The sequence below is a fragment of the Polyodon spathula genome, chromosome 17 (genome assembly GCF_017654505.1).
Source record: "Polyodon spathula isolate WHYD16114869_AA chromosome 17, ASM1765450v1, whole genome shotgun sequence".
In the NCBI taxonomy this organism is placed as follows: domain Eukaryota; kingdom Metazoa; phylum Chordata; class Actinopteri; order Acipenseriformes; family Polyodontidae; genus Polyodon; species Polyodon spathula.
The window spans coordinates 979,092-999,744 of NC_054550.1; the positions used below are offsets into that span (position 1 = coordinate 979,092).

General features: G+C 39.1%; 1 protein-coding gene across 10 annotated transcripts in view; it reads left to right on the top strand.

Annotated features, from left to right (window-relative positions):
- nav2a (neuron navigator 2a) overlaps window positions 1–20,653 on the top strand; it is a 155,789-nt gene that overhangs the window by 42,721 nt on the left and 92,415 nt on the right. For 8 of the 10 annotated variants that reach the window (XM_041275155.1, XM_041275158.1, XM_041275157.1 and 5 more), the window contains exon 1: window positions 13,240–14,240. The exons of the other annotated variants lie outside the window; for them this stretch is intronic. In XM_041275155.1, coding sequence (XP_041131089.1) covers window positions 13,986–14,240 — 255 coding nt within the window. In that variant the 5' untranslated portion in view covers window positions 13,240–13,985. Of the gene's footprint in view, window positions 1–13,239; window positions 14,241–20,653 lie in introns of those variants that run through there. 10 annotated transcript variants of the gene reach the window in all.

Genomic DNA, 20,653 nt, shown 5'->3' on the forward strand with positions numbered 1-20,653 from the left:
ATTATGGTTAGGGTTAGGGTTGGTGATTGCTGTAGCTACCAAGGGAATAAAACTCATTATCTGTCCGTGGAGGACTGCATTTGGCACTAGTCCAGACACGGCCATAAGCAGTCCTTAGTTACCGAAGCTGACTTCTCCTCCTGTACCAGCTGCTCCCAGGAGATGCTGTAAATGAAAGCACATGTACTGTCTATTTCAAGGAAGCTAAGGGCAGTACAGAAATCCCACCTGCGGCTCAGAATCGTACACTTGTTCATTTTTTGTTTCTTGTTGTACTAACTGGGCCTGGGGGTGGTGAAATATGGATTCCTTATTTTTAACTTAATTGTGTGAATTAATTGAATTGCCGTTTTTGTCTTATTTTTGCTACTTCCCTTTTTAATGCACAGTTTGTTTCTGGAGTAATGCATTTAACTAACTGGAAAAACCAGTTACTTGTGCTGAACTCCATGGGGGGAAAGAATGAATGCTGTCCTTTTTATTTTCTCATTAAAGGATAGAAGCCTTATCTATAATAGGACAAGAGTTAGAGCTCAATAAAGAATTCAGTGTGAAGATATGCATGCATGCACATTTTTTCCAGAATGTAACGGATAGTGAACTTGTTTTATAACAGGAGAGGATACCTCGTGGTAAATCTAGCTATCTACCACTGTGCCATGCTGCAGTAGCATGCACATACAATCTGTAATGCTTGAAGGAGATCTGAAGGAGTTTGTATGCTCTGTTTAGCACTGCTCTGAGGATTGTCAAAATAATCTGACAATCACAAGACTGAATTTGTGCACAAGTAACCTTTTCTGCTGATGGGGTAACCTCAAGCTAATCTATAAATCATTGGCAGGGAATATTAAGCTAATGTTTTGTTATCGTCATCATCATCATCATCATCCATCACGTGGACATTACTGTCTTCATTTATTATGATTATTATTACAGTAGTTTGCATATTAAAAAACAATTTGCTATATTTCAGAATGTTTTGCAAATCTGGCCATGCGTACATCTGCTTAGTTCCAAAGCGTTTGTTTAGATGACATTATTTTTGCATGATCTGAAAGAGACACATTAATTGATGGTTTAGTTTGTCAGCTTCCTCTCAGTTTGATTTTCCTTGCTGCTGAAGCACGCTTCAAGTCTCATTTCCTCCAGCTGCAGGGTCAGATTATTGCTCATGTCTTGAAGAGAGGAAGGCATGTAGCAGAATGGGTACAGTCCTGATTTGATGTGACATGGTGTTAGCTTTCAAAGGACACTGCAGGGCTTTAATGCTGCTTAGCAAGGGCATCTATTGTTTAACAGGCTCTGTCTCCCAGACTCATTTTGATTTAAAGATGCAATGAAATCAAGTCTTCTTTTTTTTTTTTATATGTATATAATAGAGAATGTTTTAATGGCCTTAAAATGCATTTGGATGGTGATGGTTACAAATCCCTTTTCCAGTGTTTTTACAGTTAGCTTTGTCCCTTGAACCACAACACAATTGGTCCATCCATTTTCCTCTTCCGTTTTCGGGAGAATGCATTTTTGTATTAACTTAGTGTGGTTTAGACAAAGCAGCCCACGATGCATTGTATACCTGATCATTAGTACAGTGCACTTGTCATTGCTTTATGCTTGCCTTTCTGTCCTAGCTTCATGCAAGCTGGGTCTGCATAGTAAAAGCAGGATTGCGTGTAGGCAGCAGGACTGCCAGCCTGCAACTAAGCTGTTCAAGGGAATGGCTGTGGACTGGGCACTCTGAGCGCTTAATCTCATAACTGGGATGAACCCCTGTGCAGAAATGACCTGTACTCCTATTCGTGATTAGCACTGGTTTTATGTAAATACAGGTACATACGATGATCCAGAATTGTGCTGCTTTTTCTTTAGTGCAAATTTTAATTTTATGTTACAAATGTCATTGTCACACTGTTCGTTAATCTGCATGCTTCTAAAACCTATTGGGTAATCTAAGTGCCTTTTAAGCTTCTCAGTCTTTAGCTGTCAGTTTTTTTTTTTTTGCCAGTCAGCCAAGCCTCATTCTTGGCACGTACTGCCCTTTTAAGGGAATTAATGCAGAGAAGACAAAAACGAGCTGTCAGTGCTGAGTGGATACGGAGTGTTTGCACAGAGGATTGTCTGAAAAAAAAAATGACGATACAGATAACGCTGCAAGCATCAACGGTTTTATTGCGTCGACTATCCACACACAGTATTATGTGAAGCAGTATGACAGCAAGGAGATTATTTTTCTGTCATGACTTCTGTATCTTCCTTGCATTTGAATATGTACAATACGCAAGATCAGTGGAAGCAAATACCCACATGAAGCTTAAAAAAAACACCATTATTCTGGTGTCTAACCTGTACTTCTTTAGACAGGGGAAATATACAAAAATAAATCTTACCTGTGGCTGTTGCACCTTACAGTGAACATTATCCAGGAAAAACAAAGCACTGAAACATGTCAATTCCATAGGGACAAACCTGGCTTGACCCTTGCTTTTAGCTGGCTCTGTAGAATGTTTATCCTGCATACTGCAGTCATGTGCATTTGAATTAGTCTTGACAATTTTCTTGTTGCATCATCAGTCCCACAACAGATAAGCCACTTGCTGTCTTTGTTCTATCCAGAGCAAGTGCAGAACTATGAGAACAGTATGCTGTCAAAGGAAAGATTCCAGAACTTGGCATTGCAAAGCTGTACAGTCGTTAGCACAAAGAGTGAAGGTGATTTTGCTTTTTATGGTCAGATTTGCTTTACATCTCTCATTTCTACTGTATTTGTTCTAAAAAAAAAAAAAAAAAAAAAAAAAAAAAAAGGACTCTGTCAAAAGAACCAGCTTTGTGTGTGTTATAGTTTCAAAGGCCAGTTCACACTATGGGTCACACAACTGGTACTGTATAGCGCTGCTCGTATTGATAAATATTGCCAGTTGTGCAACGCTGCAATGCAACAATATGTTAGATAAAAATGTGTGTTCCAGTGTGAATGCTGTCTTATGAATCTTTCACAGAGAAGGTTTAGCATGGCATAGCTTTGTCCTGGTTACTTGTTCATTTTGGTGTCACCTTTTTTTTTTTTTTTTTTTTTTTGCCCTGTACTTTTTAGAATAGATTCAAAATCCCTCTCCCCACCTGGGTCTGCCATTGCCAGCACCTGTTCAACAGCTTTTTCATAGACTCATTTTATGAATGTTAATAGCCTGAACTGATCCACTGTTCCGTTTTTAAACTGATTTCTTTTCAAGCAGTAATAAATGTTACAGTACCACTGCAAACACATCCCCTTTTTAATAAGGTAATTTAGTCTCAGTCCAACAGCACTTGGGGCAGGACACCAGAAGGAAAAGGCACTGCAGAGGTGTCAGAATTCAAATTATGGCTGTAATTTTACAAGATTAACCCATATTCTAATGGCTTGATATTGTTCCAACATTACGTTTTCAGAGAATGAGTAAATGGCAGTGTGACGCTTAACCAATTACTGCAGTACATGGGGAAGGATGGAACTGAAAAAGCCCTGAAGCTTAAAAAGCTTTCCTTTTTTCAATGAGTTTTTATTTAAAGTTGCTTTGAGCAGTGTGTTTGTTTGTTTGTTTGTTTCTTTTGGATTGCTTTACTAATTAAGTGCAGCATGCTTTAACAAGCACTTGCACACATGAATGTTTCATTACGCAATGCATTTTAACAGCCCGATTGTTGCCTTTTTATTGTCGCCTTGCACGAAGCTGTATACACCGGTGTTGTGCATCGCTATGCCAATGCTTTTCTTTGTGTATTGCTAGGTACCCATTACGCAGGAATATTTGTGGTTTATTTTCAATAAGCTGGTTCCTGAAGTACATTCTTTCATCTTGTCTTTTTCCTTAAGTTGTCTTCCTTGCATGAAGATCTAGCTGCTGTATATCAGAGTTCTTCCCCCTGTGCTGTGCCTCTGCTAATTTGCTGTACCCCCAGCAGCAAATATAACGCATGCTTTTTAATAATATGCAAGTCGTTCTCTGCATGCTGCTTCCCTCAGATTTTGCCATGTTTTAACACACCTAACAAAGTAAGTAAATGAGCAGCATTTATTCTGTGCAGGGGTCGCCGAGGGGCTGGGCTGTTACAAAGTCTGTTTTAATATTTTTGTATGATCCTGCATTTAGTCAGCTGTGTTGCATACAGGTGCAGTAGCTTTCAATTCTGAAATTGGACTATTTACTGCTTGCCTACACAATACTAATGGAAGGAAAGTATATTTGGGCTGGCACAGCCACGATTGTCCGAGTGGGTCATGAATCTTGGGTCTGTGGGTCCTCTGTTTTGACCTGTATTGTAACAGTCACCTGAACATAGATATTTTTATAGTATCTGTTTTTTTTTGTTTTTTTTGTTGCAAGTTTTTAATAGATTCTAATGGTTATACGGTAGATAAACTGGTAAAGCATCTATCTGCTTCTGGTTTCTTTCCAGACACTGGCCTCTCGTTACACTGCTCTCACAAAGTGAGTTGAGAGAAATTGGAGCCAGATTTTTGAAACTTCCCTGCTCCATGCTATGACTACTGGCAATCCCTTTTAAAAATAATAATAGAATAATATAAAAAACTATTTTCAGAAAAATTTAAAGGATTTGCATTGTACCATTGTATTTGAATGGGGGGGGGGGACTTGCTTCAGAAAATTGTCCAGGTAACAGGATATTTCAAACTAAATTGTCAATCAAACCTATCTATCTAATATCCTTAATGCTATTTTTATCCATTTATCAGAATCTAAGAACAGATTCTCAATAGTACTGACCTAGCTGAGAAGACTCGCACAGGCTGCATCTCAACATACAGTAATACAGAAGGCATGCTGCTACAACTGGTACAACAGACTGTTAGGATAGTACGGAACTTTACCAACGAGAGTTATAGTTTCTAATATGATTTATTTATTTATTTATTTAAGCCAGTCCATGTATTACAAAAAAGTTTTTTTATTCTCCCAGAAACAATGGGTTATCCGTTTGGACAAGTTGCACAGTGCATCTTACCTCCGAAGGCACTCTGATTTGTTAATGGTTAACGATTTGTATATTTTTTTTTTTTTTGTTTATGGAGGAAGAACTACCCAGACTTGGCTCCAGCCCTCATACAGTCTGCACTGCACTGTTTTCGTGTGTAACCCTCATCGATCTTATAAAGGTTAATAGTGGTCATTCACATGTGCCCAGACAATGCAGTTATTCTAAAGGACCTCTTCTAAAGGGCCCATGCTGACTTGCCCTGTAGTTTAGCCTCCAGCTCACTATGTATACAAGCACTGAGGATCAGCCAGTCTGTGTTGTCGGTCTGACAGGATCTGGTTTGGGCTTTTTGTTATTTGTATTGTTCACTGACACTGAAAATGAAATCGCTAAATTAAAAAAAAAAAAAAAACAAAAAACCTTAATAGACTGCAGTGTTAGACACTGTGGGTGTACTTGCCTGTGTCCGAAATGATGCCAGCTATTAATATTCATTGTGATTGACTAAAGGTGATTGCCTTTTGTTTTCTGGTTTTACTGGGGCATCTCGGGCGTGACATTTTATTAATTCATGCGTGTTTCCTCATCTTTCAACACAGTGTGCGTGCCTAAAAATGCAATGTTAATTTGCACTTAACATATCAGAAGTACAGTAGATGCTGTTGTCGGTAGCTGGAGGCTCGTGCAAAAGCAGAAGGACAATTTCCACAGGCTCGTGCCAACAGGTTCTTTCTACTCGAGAGGACAGCCAAGGCCTCTTCTGTGGAGGAAGTTGGGCTTGTGATAACGGTATCTCGGCAGGTCTGCATGCACGCGGGGTCATTAGCGTTTCCTCTTCCAGTCTGCTGAGACGAATTCCTAGATTTCTTCTGCTGGAGAAACCTGAAGGGTACTGTGTCATTAGTAGCTTTGCTGTTTTTTCAGAGCAGCAAAGTTGCATGTAGCCTGGACAGCTGGCCTTAGGGTTGCACTTTTATAAGTATATTTGTCTGGCTAGCAAAGAGCAACGGCTTGGGCAAAAATGGTTTTAAGCCACAAATTAAATTGCAACTTTATAACTTGGAGACATTCTAGGTCAATATCTGAAGCTTCCCTTGAAAAGATGATGGGGTCATGAACAGCCATGTCTTTAGGATATGAGCTCCAACATTTTGCAGATTGAATTCATCGTGAAAGCTCTTGCATCTGAGTAGGGCTTGAGCTCAGTTAACTGTCACCATTAGTTTGATCCCTTTTCGTTGGAACCCTGTGCATTTAAAGCAGAAGAGAGCAGAATGCTTACTGTGGACTTTGTGATTTTTTCCTCGGGTGGCAATTCTGTGTGCTTAATTTCATCACAAACAAGTCCCTGCCAGGATTAGAGCAGTGATCACTGGAAATGGGAAATGTGCTTGTCTGTGTTTTCTGTGCTGATGGCAAAATGTATTACCTGAACAAAAAGAAAATTGAAAGCTTAAGAGATAAAATGCACAAAACCTTTTAACCTTGCAAGGCATTATAAAATAAAAATAAGCTCCAGTGAATATTATACAGTTGGAAACTGTCCTACTGTAATCTAGAGGAATAAAGTACTTCTATGTGCGGTTTAGTGTAAAATACCTGGAAACAGAACATTAAGAAACAAGATATTGCATCAATATATAATAATGGGTTTTCTATTAATGCTTACAGTGTGCATTCCTACAATTTTATACAATTCTGCAACTATTTTACAGGATTTAGTTCACAGCAAAATGTTTTGAGCAGAATATAAAAAAGGATGATTTCAACTTGCTTGAAGTGCACTTTTTAAACATATGCATGCTTGGTGATACAGTATTTTGGTTCATTGATTATTCCCGCCCATGTCCTTTGTTTTGTTGGGTAAAAATGTCTAGCGATGGTTGGGGATGGATTTTAAATTAAAAAAAAAAAAAAAAAAAAAAAATCCCTCCACAGGCCTATTGAGCGTCTGGAATAATTCAAGCAAGCTGTGTTTTACTTCATTTTAATTTGGCTTTATCCAGAGAGATACCTTTTCTCTAAACTCCTGATTATAAAATCATAAGCTGTAAGAAAGAAGTCAAGTAGACACTCTTCCCCCGAATGCTTTAATAAGTGCAGTGTCACGATGACTATTCATAGACTGTGAATTACTTCTCCTGTTGTGTTTGCAGACCAGCCCTGTCCCCACTTGAGTGCCATCTGTTTGCAGCTCATAATTGGCACCTCTGAGAGGACAGTCGTGGAAGCTGAGCTGACCTTGAGATTCCACAATGATGCTTCGACGGTGGCATTAACAAAACCTAAAAAACTAAAACACCTTGTGAACACGGAGTGTGCTTCCATACTGTACGCTGCTGCACAGTCTGAAAGATCGGGTCCACATTTAGCATACACTATGAACAGCCAGCAATTTATATTTGTTCTAATGCTTATTGGATTTTTATTTTAACCATACAGTATATTTCTAACGTATGTATTCTAATGGAAACGGATATATTGTAATGAGCCCCATACAGTGGTGACCATTTAAATCAAGTGTCAAATAAAATCCAGGTTTGTTGAACTGTTCGAGAATTTATTATTGCAGATTTGCTTCAGGGAGTAGTCCTAGGTCATCTTGGTGTTTTTGATTCTGTTTGCAAAAGGTTCAGTGAGTTCACCCGAGCTGTAGAATATATTCTTTTATATTGCAGTAAATTATACAAACTTTCTCATAATCACAACAAATGTCTTTCTCTGGGGGGAAAATAACAGTACATGCCTGTGAAATGAGTAATTACATATAATGTGTACACAGGTTGTCTTAAGTATATATCCATATGATATCCAGGAAAATGTTTATAAGCCCTGGGGCTGCCTTAGCCCAATACAGGTAAAACATTTAACAGCAACTGTAGGCTGTCTTGTGGAACTGTCTTGGGCTGGAGTTGGAGGACAGTGCAGTACAGGATTGTACACAGAAATGAGTTTCTGAGTAACAGTCAGTAGTCCTGGGAACAGAAGAAGAATGCAGCACACGCATCATTATCTTTATTGAGTGCCCACTTTACAATCAACAGTCAGCCTTCTGTACCGTATGTCCGTCACTGTCAGTGCGGTTACATTAACTACATTCTCTGCTGTACTGTTGTTAATTACAAATGTTATTGAGAGTGATTTAATGAAGGTAAAAGTTTATGTAGTTTTATTTAAAACAAAACACATTTGCCCTTTGGGTGGCATGAGTTAGGGTTGTTTATTTCCTTCTGAGTTGCGTTGCCGTGCTGTGAGTCAGTCTTTTGGTTGAGTCATTTTCCTTAAAATAATATTATTTCATGTGTCGTTGAACAGACATGGCACAAGGTTTTCGGAGAATGTTCCGGGTGACATGCTTGCCAAAGAGGAGAGAAAATGAGGACCGACGTTCATTCCAGCCCTTTCTGTTTCAGCTGGCTGTCAGGCTATCTGTCTGCTACAGGAGTTTACCGCTGGTCAGTTTTGCTATGATATCTTCCGTACCACCTTTGACCATGTTTTACAGCGGTGTGTTGTTTTTTTTTCTTACCAGGGTATGATTCATTGACAAAGTCATTTTCAAGAGCATGCTGGTATAGCAAGTGAGCAGTAAAACAAAAGAAAAAAGAAAGAGTACAGCCCTTTTAACAAACTTGTAATTATTCCAATGAATACTTGAGAAAGGAGTTGACTCTGCTTACATTTGAATGGCTTTCTGCCGTTGGCTAATACTTTTGAGACTTCTGTTTCAAAAATAAACCTCCACTGCAAATAAACACACAGGGGGGTAAGAATTCCTTTCAGCGAGGTTAGGAGTGTCTAACAGAAACGTCTGATTTCTGTCGATGTCATTTTAATACTACATTTTAAAGTAACAGACATTGTTAAAGTATTTATGCTGTTTTGACACCTCCTTGAATGTTTCTGAGCATCGTGAAAGTTGCAGTGTTTGATTGCTTTTTAAGGCTCTCCAGTGTACAGTTAAGGCCACTGTTTTTGTGGGTTTTTTTTATAGGGCTTTTCATGATTTTAGCTTTTTCTAATTCTGTATGTACACAGCAGGTAATAAAATACTGGGGTTCTAATTGTAATCTAATCTGCAGTGCCTGTTTGCTTCTATTTTTCATAGCACCACTGCCCTTGCTGAGTACCTGCTACAGATCAATTTGAATCAGCTCTTGCAACCCCCCTTGGGGAGCCGTGCAATGGAATTTCACCTGCGAATATTTTCCTCCCAGCGTGTAGCTGGAACAGATTTAATCTATTCTTGCACTGCAGAGAGACCCAGACTCATGTCAGTGACTGTTTTAGAAGTAGGTTCCTATATTGAACTAGGTGCAGTTTGTTTAGAGGCCTTATTTATTTAAACACTGCATGCACATTGCATCCTTATGAAATACAGTTGACATTTTTTAAAAGCTTATTCTGTCTGATAATCAAGTCCTGTTCTTGGTCTGAACAACGGTATAAAATGCCAAATTATTTTAATTTTTTGTGCAAAAGGAGCAAGCGACTCGTCCACGCAGACGTAATAAAAAACGTTGTCACTCGGTTGGAGTTTTCATCCATTTATTGCAGAGCTGCTCATTATCTCTACAATACAATCCTACAATATAATTGAAATGGGCATCTAAACATAGCGATGCATTATGAAGTACAAGCACAGCATCCTGTGGTAAAATGATTCAGATGTAATTCAAGCCATGTCCTACCCTATACAGTACAGTAGAAGGGAGTAGCATTCTCATTGCAGCATCACTGGAGAGACCAGTGCTGAGAACCACAAGGTCATGGCTAAGGCTAAAGAATGCATGCATTTAAAATTCTCTCAGCCCTGTTAAATGTATCCTTTTGAAGTAACCAGTTTTAATATCTAATAACAGTATAGCAGCTTGTATACATAATGGCATTTTAACATGTAGAAGAAGCAGCCATCTATACCTAAAATGTTTTGTAGGTTTGTCCAGTATTTTAGCCTTTGGACTGCAGTCCAGTTTCTAGGTCCATGTGTTGCCTCCAGGATTTGCTCCTTCAGTACAGTTGTTCTAAATTGGACTGAAAGGAACTCAACGTCTTCAATTAAGTGTCGCCTGCTGTAATCTGATAAGATTTGGATATCATTGATAACTGTTTACTGAAAGCTGTGAGAGTCTGCTCATTTCTTAGCAGTTTATTTCAAAGATGAAATCACACAATACATGATGTACATTATTTTAAGCTGTTCTGTTCAATTTGTGGTTTTGGAGGAGGAGATTTATTTTTTATAGAACCACCATTCTGGTAAACAAATGAACAAATCTGTTGTCATGGAAACCCATTTCCCCATATGTAGTTTCTTTTATTATTTATTTATTTATATATTTGCCCGGTAGGCAAATTGTACACATGATTTAAACCCAAACAGAACAAGTCGTCTCTCGGGACAAACGAGAACACTTTCTTCTTCTACATCAAGTGTGTGCCTGTAGCGGAATTACTGCATACGTGATGATTCCAGAAGGGGAAACTCGGTTTCTTCCCTGCTGTTTTTTGTAAGATGCAGTTTTTACAGTAATGCAGTATAACAGAAGTCTACAGCTCTGTGTTTTTCACAATCAGCTGGGAATGTTTTGATTTCATAGGATTGTTCATTTGTATGCTCAGTTTCTGATGTTCAGACATTATACTACACTGTACAGTCCAGTACAGTAGAAGTCTTGATTTGAAAGATGTCACTGGAGATTTTCCTATTAAGAGCCCCTCGCGTAATACAGATGCAAATTCCTACTAATATAAGGAAACTTGAATTTTTTGGTGGGGTTAGCTTGTCAGCAGTGATGATGTTAGCTACTGTCAAAGTCAGTGACGCAATCCAGATCCTGGGGAAAAAAACTTGCTTTCAAGTATTTCCCGTTTAATTGGCAGACTGAAATGTAATTGTAATGACGGATGTTTAAGGGAATCTGCGGAATTGCAGTATGGCTGTACAGGGACTTGTTAAATTACAACCTTTTATCTGTGGAAACCACAACCCGGATGCAACCTAAATCTAACCAACAATGCTGTGCTACTGCGGGCTATTTAAACCCTGAAGTCATAAAAAGTACATTCATTATTATTATTATTATTATTATTATTATAATTGTATTTATTGTAAAGGAGATTACGATTGTTACTGTGCATTTGTACCTCCTTAACAGGGAAGCAGCAAATCTAGAATATATGCCCCCACACGGGCCTTGCTGTGCTACTGTATAAAAAGGGGTCTGTATAAATGTGAAGAGTGAATTGTGAAGATGTAGTGGACAGTATTTCTGTAAAATGACACTAAAATAATGTTGACCAATAATAATAATCACATTCACACACTAACTGAGAAGATTTTATTAAAACCAGTACAAGTATATTATATTAAACAAATTCTCAGTATTTATAAAGAAATGTGTAGATGTATTTCTTTGTATTATTGATTTTATTTCATCTTCACAAAAGGAGCAAAAGCAGACAGTATTTTCTCTTCATGACTAGCTACAGTTGTGTTGTGTTTTTTTTTTTTAATGTAATCGTGCTGTATTTGTGTCTGTTGCTTCGCTCCTGGTGTGCGCAGCCCTAAAGATCGGTGTCTTAGCTGTCAGCCACGTGCAAAAAATCTTGATCTGTCCCCCAATCCCAAGGTTTTTCAGCAGGGGTCTCACTGGTGTGAACACTTAGGGGTTGGCATGTTTGAGACCTATAGACACAGACTAATGTGAGGGTGTATTGTGAAGAGTGTGGCATGCTGTTGTGGAGATTACACTGAAGCTGAATGCTTTATTTTTTTTGGACTAACAGTTCCCGTCACTTTTTATAGAGTTGCGGCCTTGTTACTGTGTCTCTAATATTTTTTTCAAATATTCAACAGAAAGTGACTCGATTGTGAAACATTACATCTGCTGTAAAATAAATAAATACATAAAACAATACATTTATAGGGTTTTAGAACACCTCTCTAAAACGATACATTTATAGGGTTTTAGAACACTTCTATTGCATAAGGAATAACTACCATAGTGCACTCTTCTTCCCTTCATCATTGACATCAGTAGTATTGTTTGTAACTAAATAAGAAAAGTTAAAGAATGAAGCACTTCCACCATGAGACTGCACCGAGCACGCGCCTGCAGTACTGCATCTACCGCAGTCACCGAGCACGCGCCTGCAGTACTGCATCTACCGCAGTCACCGAGCACGCGCCTGCAGTACTGCATCTACCGCAGTCACCGAGCACGCGCCTGCAGTACTGCATCTACCGCAGTCACCGAGCACGCGCCTGCAGTACTGCATCTACCGCAGTGACCGAGCACGCGCCTGCAGTACTGCATCTACCGCAGTCACCGAGCACGCGCCTGCAGTACTGCATCTACTGCAGTGACCGAGCACGCGCCTGCAGTACTGCATCTACCGCAGTCACCGAGCACGCGCCTGCAGTACTGCATCTACCGCAGTCACCGAGCACGCGCCTGCAGTACTGCATCTACCGCAGTCACCGAGCATGCGCCTGCAGTACCGCATCTAGTCCTTGTCCAGTACTTCTTAGTCATGAAGAAGTACCATCAAATTCTCACCCCAAACCAAAACCCAGTTCATATACTGTATAGTCCATGGAGACACATTGTGAGCGGTACTGTAGTACTGCAAATTTAAGCTTTGCTGACTTAACCATCTACAGTAATCCAGTTACAGTAATCTTAAGTAATGGAGCCTGGAAGGAGATTTGATTGTGGTTTGTGTGCAGCCAGCCTGGAAAAACTACTCTGTGCTTCCTAACCTGTTACATTAATAAGCTTCGGGCTCTGCTCACACAGACACTGAAAAGCATTTTTGAATGTCAGATTTCGAAAATGATGTTTTCCTATTGAAACAGGCTTTCCATTTGCATTAAAAAAAAAAAAAAAAAAAGTATAAGGAAAAAGAGCCTAGTTCTCATCTAATAGACTGCATTTCCCTGATGTGCTGTATATTAGACAATAAACCACACAAGTATAATATGATGCTCCTCATATGATGCATCTGAATAACTGTGTATTCTTCTGTATAATTAGTAGAGAATAAATAAATCTAGTAATGTATTACAGCACATTGAAAGCACATTTTTGTATCTGCCTGCAGAAGCCACTCCTCTCTAGCAGAGCTTTTTTTTTTTTTCTTTTTTTCCAGAGTTTGACCAATCAAATCCCAGCACTGTGCTACTGTCAGATAGCACCCTGCTTCTACTTCATCTAATCACAGTAGCCTCCTTCAGTCTAGGAATGAGAGGCTGCCAATTAAAAAGCAGCTACTCAGCCAGGGCCTGTTAAGGTTTATCTGTGTTGTATAAAAATGAAAAGAAGACAGCATTCTAGTGTTCTGCCTGTCCATGGTGGCTGAAAGGGAATGTGTTGCACTTCTCGGTTTGAACATGTGCAGGAAGAGGTTTATTTCCAGCCAGGAGTTTATATCATCATCTGTGATCTGAGAGAAGACGGCAGATTTCTGCGCTTCGCCGTTCCTGTGTGGTGAGAAGCTACAGTAGCTGCTGCAGATAAAAGGAGGATGGTTCCAATAAGGTGTTTGTCTACTTGATGCTCATATCCAAGGGCATCAGTCATTAACTTCCTAAGCTGCTCAGTTAAAGCTAAAGGAAAAGGCATCTTAAGCTGGAGAGCCCGCACTGACTCCTGTACGGTAGCAGCAGGTTTCTACAGCCTTTTCTTTTGTGAAGGACTCGCTACAGGCAGTGACAAGATAATGAAGTCACCAGTCCGGAACGCAAGGTCTGAAATTAAACCAAAAACCTGTTAACACCTTTGACAGGCTGTCAAGGTACCAAGGACTGATTTTGTTCTGTCCTCGAAACGCTTTGTTCTGTTTTGAGCTCCTCTGTAAACGCTGCTCTTTTTGTATTCATTTTATATATATAGATGTTTTATATTTGTTTATTTTTGTAGCACTTTTTTTTTGCTTTTTCATTTTCACTGCTCTTGCCTCTCCTCCTGCCTGAAACGAGATTGCGAAAGCAGGAAAGGAAGATGCCGGCCATTCTGGTGGCTTCAAAGATGAAGTCTGCATTGCCTAAGCCTGTGCACAGCGCAGCTCCTATCCAGCATATCCCAGCTAGGACCATCCCCCAGCCCTGCTACCTGAAACTTGGGAGCAAGTTGGAGGTGTCCAAGTCCACCTACTCCAGCCAGATCCCTCTCAAGTCTCCTCATGGGCACGAGGGAGAAGAGGACAGGGCCCCACACAGAAAGAGTACTGGTTTAGAGAATGGATTTGACACCCAGGTTAGAGCCAGCTTTACTATTTCTGTTTCGTTCTAGCATGAATGTACAGCATTCATGCTAGAAGTTTAATTAATTTAATGCAATGCTCTTGTGTGAGTGTGTGTAATTTGTAATGCAGGAGTTTAACCCTTTCCCTCTTATATCTTTTTGTGTAGGTCATTTTCTGATAAAGGTACATTTATTTTTTTAGGTTAGATTTTATTATTGGATCTATTTTTTTTTTTTTTTTTTCTCATCCGCACTTGTTTTTAGATATCTGAGTCCAGTAGTATAAAGTTGTACTAGTAGTGGAAACACATTTTAGTTTAGACAGCATAGTATAGGTTTGTAGTTGTGTCATGTACAAAACTGTTGCTGTACTTGGAAATGTGATTAAATTGAAAGCACATAATGATGCATTGGATAGTGATGTTGACAGCACTGGTGTTGTGAATTATTCATGTTTTTGCTCACCCCTGCGTGAAAAGAAAATTCAAATCTATTTAAACTACTGTAGTACTGATCAGAGGTTCCCACTATTTTAACCCATGAAGATACAAAATAAAAGGCTGGGTTTAATCTTTTGGCACTTTTAAAATGTGTAGAGATCTAGTCCTGTAATCAGTTGCTATGGAAATACTTAACATGAAGCAATTGTTTGCCAAACTGTACATTGATTTATTTCCCAACGATTGTGTGGCAGTGGGGCTTTTTGTTTCTTTTTGTTTTATTTATGTCTGTTTTTACACTCTCATGTACAGTCCTATATAAATATGACTGTGTAGTTAAGACTTCACAGCACTGCCCTGAAGTGTTACATTTCTTTTGAACCTGTTCATTGTGTTTCTGAAAGATGAACACATCAAACGGGTTTCACTTGTTCTGCTTTTATTCTGCAGCTGTCTCCCAGGGTGAGCCTTAGCTTGGCATTTCATATTCCCATAGCCCACAGTACTACTGTGTACTTTTAAGCTGCTGTTCTGGGCATTGTGCCCAGAGTGCCAGTTGCCAAGGAGGTTCAGTAGTGTACTACAAGAAAACTGATGCAGAAAAAACGGCCTTTTTCAAAGCACACTGTTCTGTTCAGCAATACAGGGTGACTGTATCAGTGCAGGGTACTGTATGTCTGTTTTATTTTGTTATCCTCAAAATATAAAAAAAAAAAAGTGTCAATAGCATATAGTACTCCCAAATGGGTTGCAGTTTTGTGTTGAGAATAGTGATGCAGATACCGTACCATGTCAGTGTTTTACTGTGTGCTTTTAAAATGATTAATTACACTACCCTGTATTTTCTTTTAAAGTCTTTTTTTACTTGTCAGTATGGTACTGGATTACTATTGTACAGTGTTCATTTTACATTATTCATGATATGTTTTGTGGTAGTACAGTGCATTGGTGCACAAAGGTTTCCTGTATAGGAATTGAGCATCATAAACCTTAGCAAACCGTACAGTACTAGCCAGAGCCTTACACAGTGCTTAATATGTGGTTAAATGCAAGCTGCAGATTAAGAAATGGGGCATTCCATGAGGCAGTTCCAGAACATAATTTACCATTTGAAATGCCATTAGTGTGCAGTGAGTAATTTAGTAAGATGACTTAATGCACACTTCATTACATTGTGTGTAGCGAGTAATTAGTAAGATGACTTAATGCACACTTGAAATATGTGTTTCAATAACAATATGAATATTTCTTTGCAGTCAGATTTTATTGTTTGCAACTGCTGCTGCATATGAAGGCACTGTGTTTTTTAAATAGAACAATGACATTTAATTGAACCTACAGTAATTCTTTTGACATGTGTCAGTGTATGTTTAAGATATTTGATGCAGTTCAATGAACTGATTTTAAACAATGTTTTTTAATTGTTTAATTCGCTGATATTGCACACATTTTAACATGGAAACAAGCCAAGGGGTTGGAAAGTGGCCATGCTATTACCTGATCCCTGCCTGTCCAATTAATAATTATTAGTTATTACAAATAAAATGTACTTTTGACATTTAAAAATGATGACTTAAAAATTGGACCAGATGTGAAATAAATAAAATAATCTTACTTCAAGCAATCTGTTTCCCCCTTGCCTGTCCATCATGTATGCTGTTCATTAGCCTGCAATTCTCAGTCAGAATGGATTGCTACTCACATGCAATCAGTTTTGGTAATTACTATTTTTCCCTTTGGGAAAGCAAGGCACAGCGCAGAATCTAAACTTGTGCACGGCACAGGGAGAGCTGCATTCCACTGCATGTAATTTAATGTAATACTGTCTTGTTGCGTGAGCTCTCTTCAGTAAAGTCATGTTTTGATTTGGTTTCCCTGCAGTTCGTTTAATCTGTCCTGATCTACCAGCTGGCACTGACCTTGCCGTGACCACAACTCTGCCTTCTGAAAGCAGTGTGCTGCCTCGTTGTGTTTTTGCCTTTAGTTAACCAATTGACTCTTCTAGTGATAAATACACATTTGCTTTAATCTTGTGGTCACAGCATTTACTGAAATTAGTTAATGTGGATTACTGGACGAAGCGTTCTAATCTTATAGGGGCTGAAGTGTAGTAGATTTCAATATATCAATTAAAATACAGTATGCCTTGGGTACTGTAAACAGCAAGGTAAAACATCCTGGGATTGCACCATATTAGATTGTAGGAAAATAACAATGTTTAACGTTAATGGCCGAGGCTGTACCCGTAATAACAGTTGCAAATGCCATGTATAAAGAGCTTTCATTTAGTGGTCTAAAAACAGTGGATCATTTTAACATTTTTCTGAGAGTACATTTTCCAGTTTCCAGTGTTTTAAATCGGGACGAAGTGGTTTACCATTGAAAGCAAATTAATAGCAGTAGATATTTCAAAGATTGTGGGGGTGAACAAATATGAATGTTGTGGGGGTGACCATCTGCGTTTTCACTTTGATGCCCTCTGCCAAGGCAGAGATACGATCTATTTGGCTGCCGTGACGTCCTACAAATATATGAAACAAGTAACCACCAGTTACACTGCCTAGCTTTCAATAATGTGAACCCAAAACCCTGCTACGTTTGGCATCAGGATGACAAAAGAAAATTGTAGGATTTAACAGGAAGTTTCAAAATCTGTACTCAAAAACAGTAGAGGAACAGTATATGGCAACATGGTTTTCATACACATGCAATGTATTAGAAATACAGTACTCTGTAGGGGAAACTACAAATGATTATACAATGAGGTATATTCTAAATTATAATAATGAACACAGTATTACAGTATATTGAAAAATAATGAACCTGCTCAAACTATGTTTCTTCCACTGATATCAGCTGGGCTTGCTTTTAATAACATGGTGCAAAAAATGAAACTAGCCATAATAAAACAAATGGAAATCTAGCAATCCATTTATAAAGATCTAAGATGTAAGGACTGTTTGAAATATCATGCATTTTGTTGTGACATTTCCCAACTTCACAGTGTATACTGTAAGTACTTGCTCAATAGAATTTTTATAATTCTGGGAAACATGCAGCGGTATTTTAGGCTGGACTGTTATACTGCAGTTGATTGAGTTGTGATTGTACGGACTGGTCACCAGTCCTGAAAGGGAAAACTAATGAATAACCATTACCTTGATGTTGTGTGTGCAGGGGAATGCGTGTGATTTTCACACTGTAGCTCCTGCTGTCTCCCAGGACACCTAGAAAGGAGGCATTTACCTTCAAGGCAATCAGATAAAAGAATGATACTGTAAGCTAACACTCTGGCACTCTGCTGTGTTGGATTTGTGAAGCTCCAACGTGGGTTCCTGAGAGCCTCTCTGTTTCATTAGCTTGGTTTGTGTTCTGACCTTCAAGCTTCATTGTTCTAAACTCCTCTTCCAGCCTTTTTCACATTGTTAGTGTGCTGTGCCTCCTAGTGGACAATTGCAACACCAACGCTACTTAGAAGAAAATCTAGCCTTGATGTTGTTTTCTCAGCAGCGATAGGTCTTGATATGTACATGGGACCATGCACACTGGGACAGTCTGGCACGTTTCAGGCTTTTCAGCCCCAAGGCATTCTGGTAAATGTAGTCCTGCTGTGAAAGGTACCCGAGGCTAGTGAAACATACCATAATGCTTTGCCCTCAGAGTTGAAAAGCCTGAACTGTCCCAGTGTACGTGGAGTCCAATGGGAACCCTGCATACGGTACAGTGTAGTATGTGCGTATCTTTAGTGAAAATGCTATATCCTTTGTTCAGAGCCTGCTGAGAGATGGCGAGTGGTTATCTCCACACAGCTGGGGTTGTACGGCACTGTCCGTCTGCCTTTGTTACTGTGCCAGAACCCACTTCATTGACCTGTAGGGGAGAAGCCGTACTGCTTTTCATTCCTGTGTGCAGATTGTGGTCTCTTTGAACAAAGTCAAGAAGGCTTCAGGGAAGTTATGATTTCTTGGTTTATAAGCTTTTTTTTTTTTACATATCTTTTATTCAAAGAGCTCCTTGCAGTGGTATTTGAATTGAACAAGGCATGTGATGCCAGGTACGGTCTAAACGGTTGGGAGCCTTGTGTAATATAATACTTTAGACTAATTTGCATAAAGATTATGTAGAAAGCTGGCAATGTGTATTCTTTATCATACTGCACTGTGTTTACTATTCAAGTCAAGGACTGGATAAACTCTTTTTTTCTCCATTCGAAATTGTAGCAACAGAAGTCTTCCACCTTAGATTTTTTTGTTTTATGATCTGTCAAGCAGGATGTACTGTATGGAATGGAGAAAAAAAAAATTGAAACCATCTGATCTCCTTCACAATGCTCCTCTGGGAATCCCAACACCTTCTCTATAGTCATCCATTTCCCCAATTCATAAAATATTATGTATCGCGTAGAAGAAATTGATCGGTTACAGGACTTTAAAAAAAATAAAATAAAAAATAAACCAAAAACCCCATCCTATCCTGTGTAAAGATGTCAACCAGTGCATAGCCTTTCTCATGGTTTTGTTTTCTTTTTTTTTTTGTGTAAGCAAAGAGCAATCTAAACCCATCTTTACATCTTTGTCCAGCAATCCAAAGTCATTACTGCAGCTTGATTTGCAGTATGTGAACCATCATTACAGTTGCTTATCAGCAGGGTCACACAGTGACTGCAACTTTTTTGCATCTGTTTTTTTTAAAGGAGTTTTGTGACTCTTGTGTTTTTAGGAGAATTGAACTATACTGCATGCATTGCTGTTGTTTGGATCTTTAACACTCAATACAAAGCATGCCCCTCACCCCCCCAGGAGTATATCCAGTTATTCTTTTGTTGTTTGGTTTACCCCCCATAGACCCATACATCTTACTATTAAGTTCTCCAGCAGGCTTTGACTCCTTCTGATTCTAAACGTCCATCTGTGGGGTGCCCAGAACAATCCGCTGGCTGGGGAAGACAGAGTTTTATGGTTTGTTCTTTTAATGTGAGATTTTGCTTTTGTCCATTTCTTTGCTGCTAGTCTCAAGAGGCTAGAACCCACAGCTAGCATAACGGCCGAAAACAAATAAAACAGGCCTGCTGTAATATATAGCAAATAATTAGTGAGTAACTGATAAATAGTTACTCGCCCAATGCTAACCTTTTATTTACACTTCATATCCAGTGTATGTGGACAGGTACTGTATATTGCGTTTTTTTAAAAAGAAAACAAACTGGCTGCAAATAAACAGAGGGCTAATATGAACTTCCTGTTGCATTGAAATGTGTTTCTGGGTTAAAAAGATGTCCTGACATGCAGATACAATGCTGTAGCTGAAATAACCGGCATTGAAGCTAACAGGAGAGAGATGATCTCCATCAACATCGTGTACCATGTTTTTGAAAAGCCTGTTTTAAATTATTATTTTTTCAGACCGTGCTGAGATATTGGTAAAGCTGAGAGGGAAAGGGTTAAGTGCAGTTCTTTTTCTCCAGATGATGATGCAGTCCATTGAAGTAGGGATACCCAATCTGAGTGGTACGTTAAGCTTGGCGGGGGAGGGGAGGGGGGCACTTCCTTGTCCTGACTTTCACTCCTACAGACTCCACTGCCTCAGAGCGTCTCTCAAGAGTTTGTTTGACTTGGCTGAGGGCTCAGCTTTGGCAAAGCATTTCTGTTCAGTTCAGTGCATTGCAGTTCACCCAACACAAGCACCCTGAGCAGTAAAACTTAGTGGAAGATCAAAAGAATGTACATGTTTCTTTTGAATGGATCATATGGGTCATGAATTGGACGGTAGATTTATAAACTCTTTCGGCCCAGCGGTTGGTCCTGTGTTGGCAGGTGCTTTGTTGGTCGCTCCTGAGAAAGATGAGCATGATGCTTTGGTGTTGGGAACAGAACAACGTCACCATGAAGCTGGTAAATATTCAACATCTTTCTTGGTTAGAGAGATTCAACACTTCTGCAACGTGTGTGTTACTGTGTTTTTGGATACTTTTGAAGGATTCGAAGA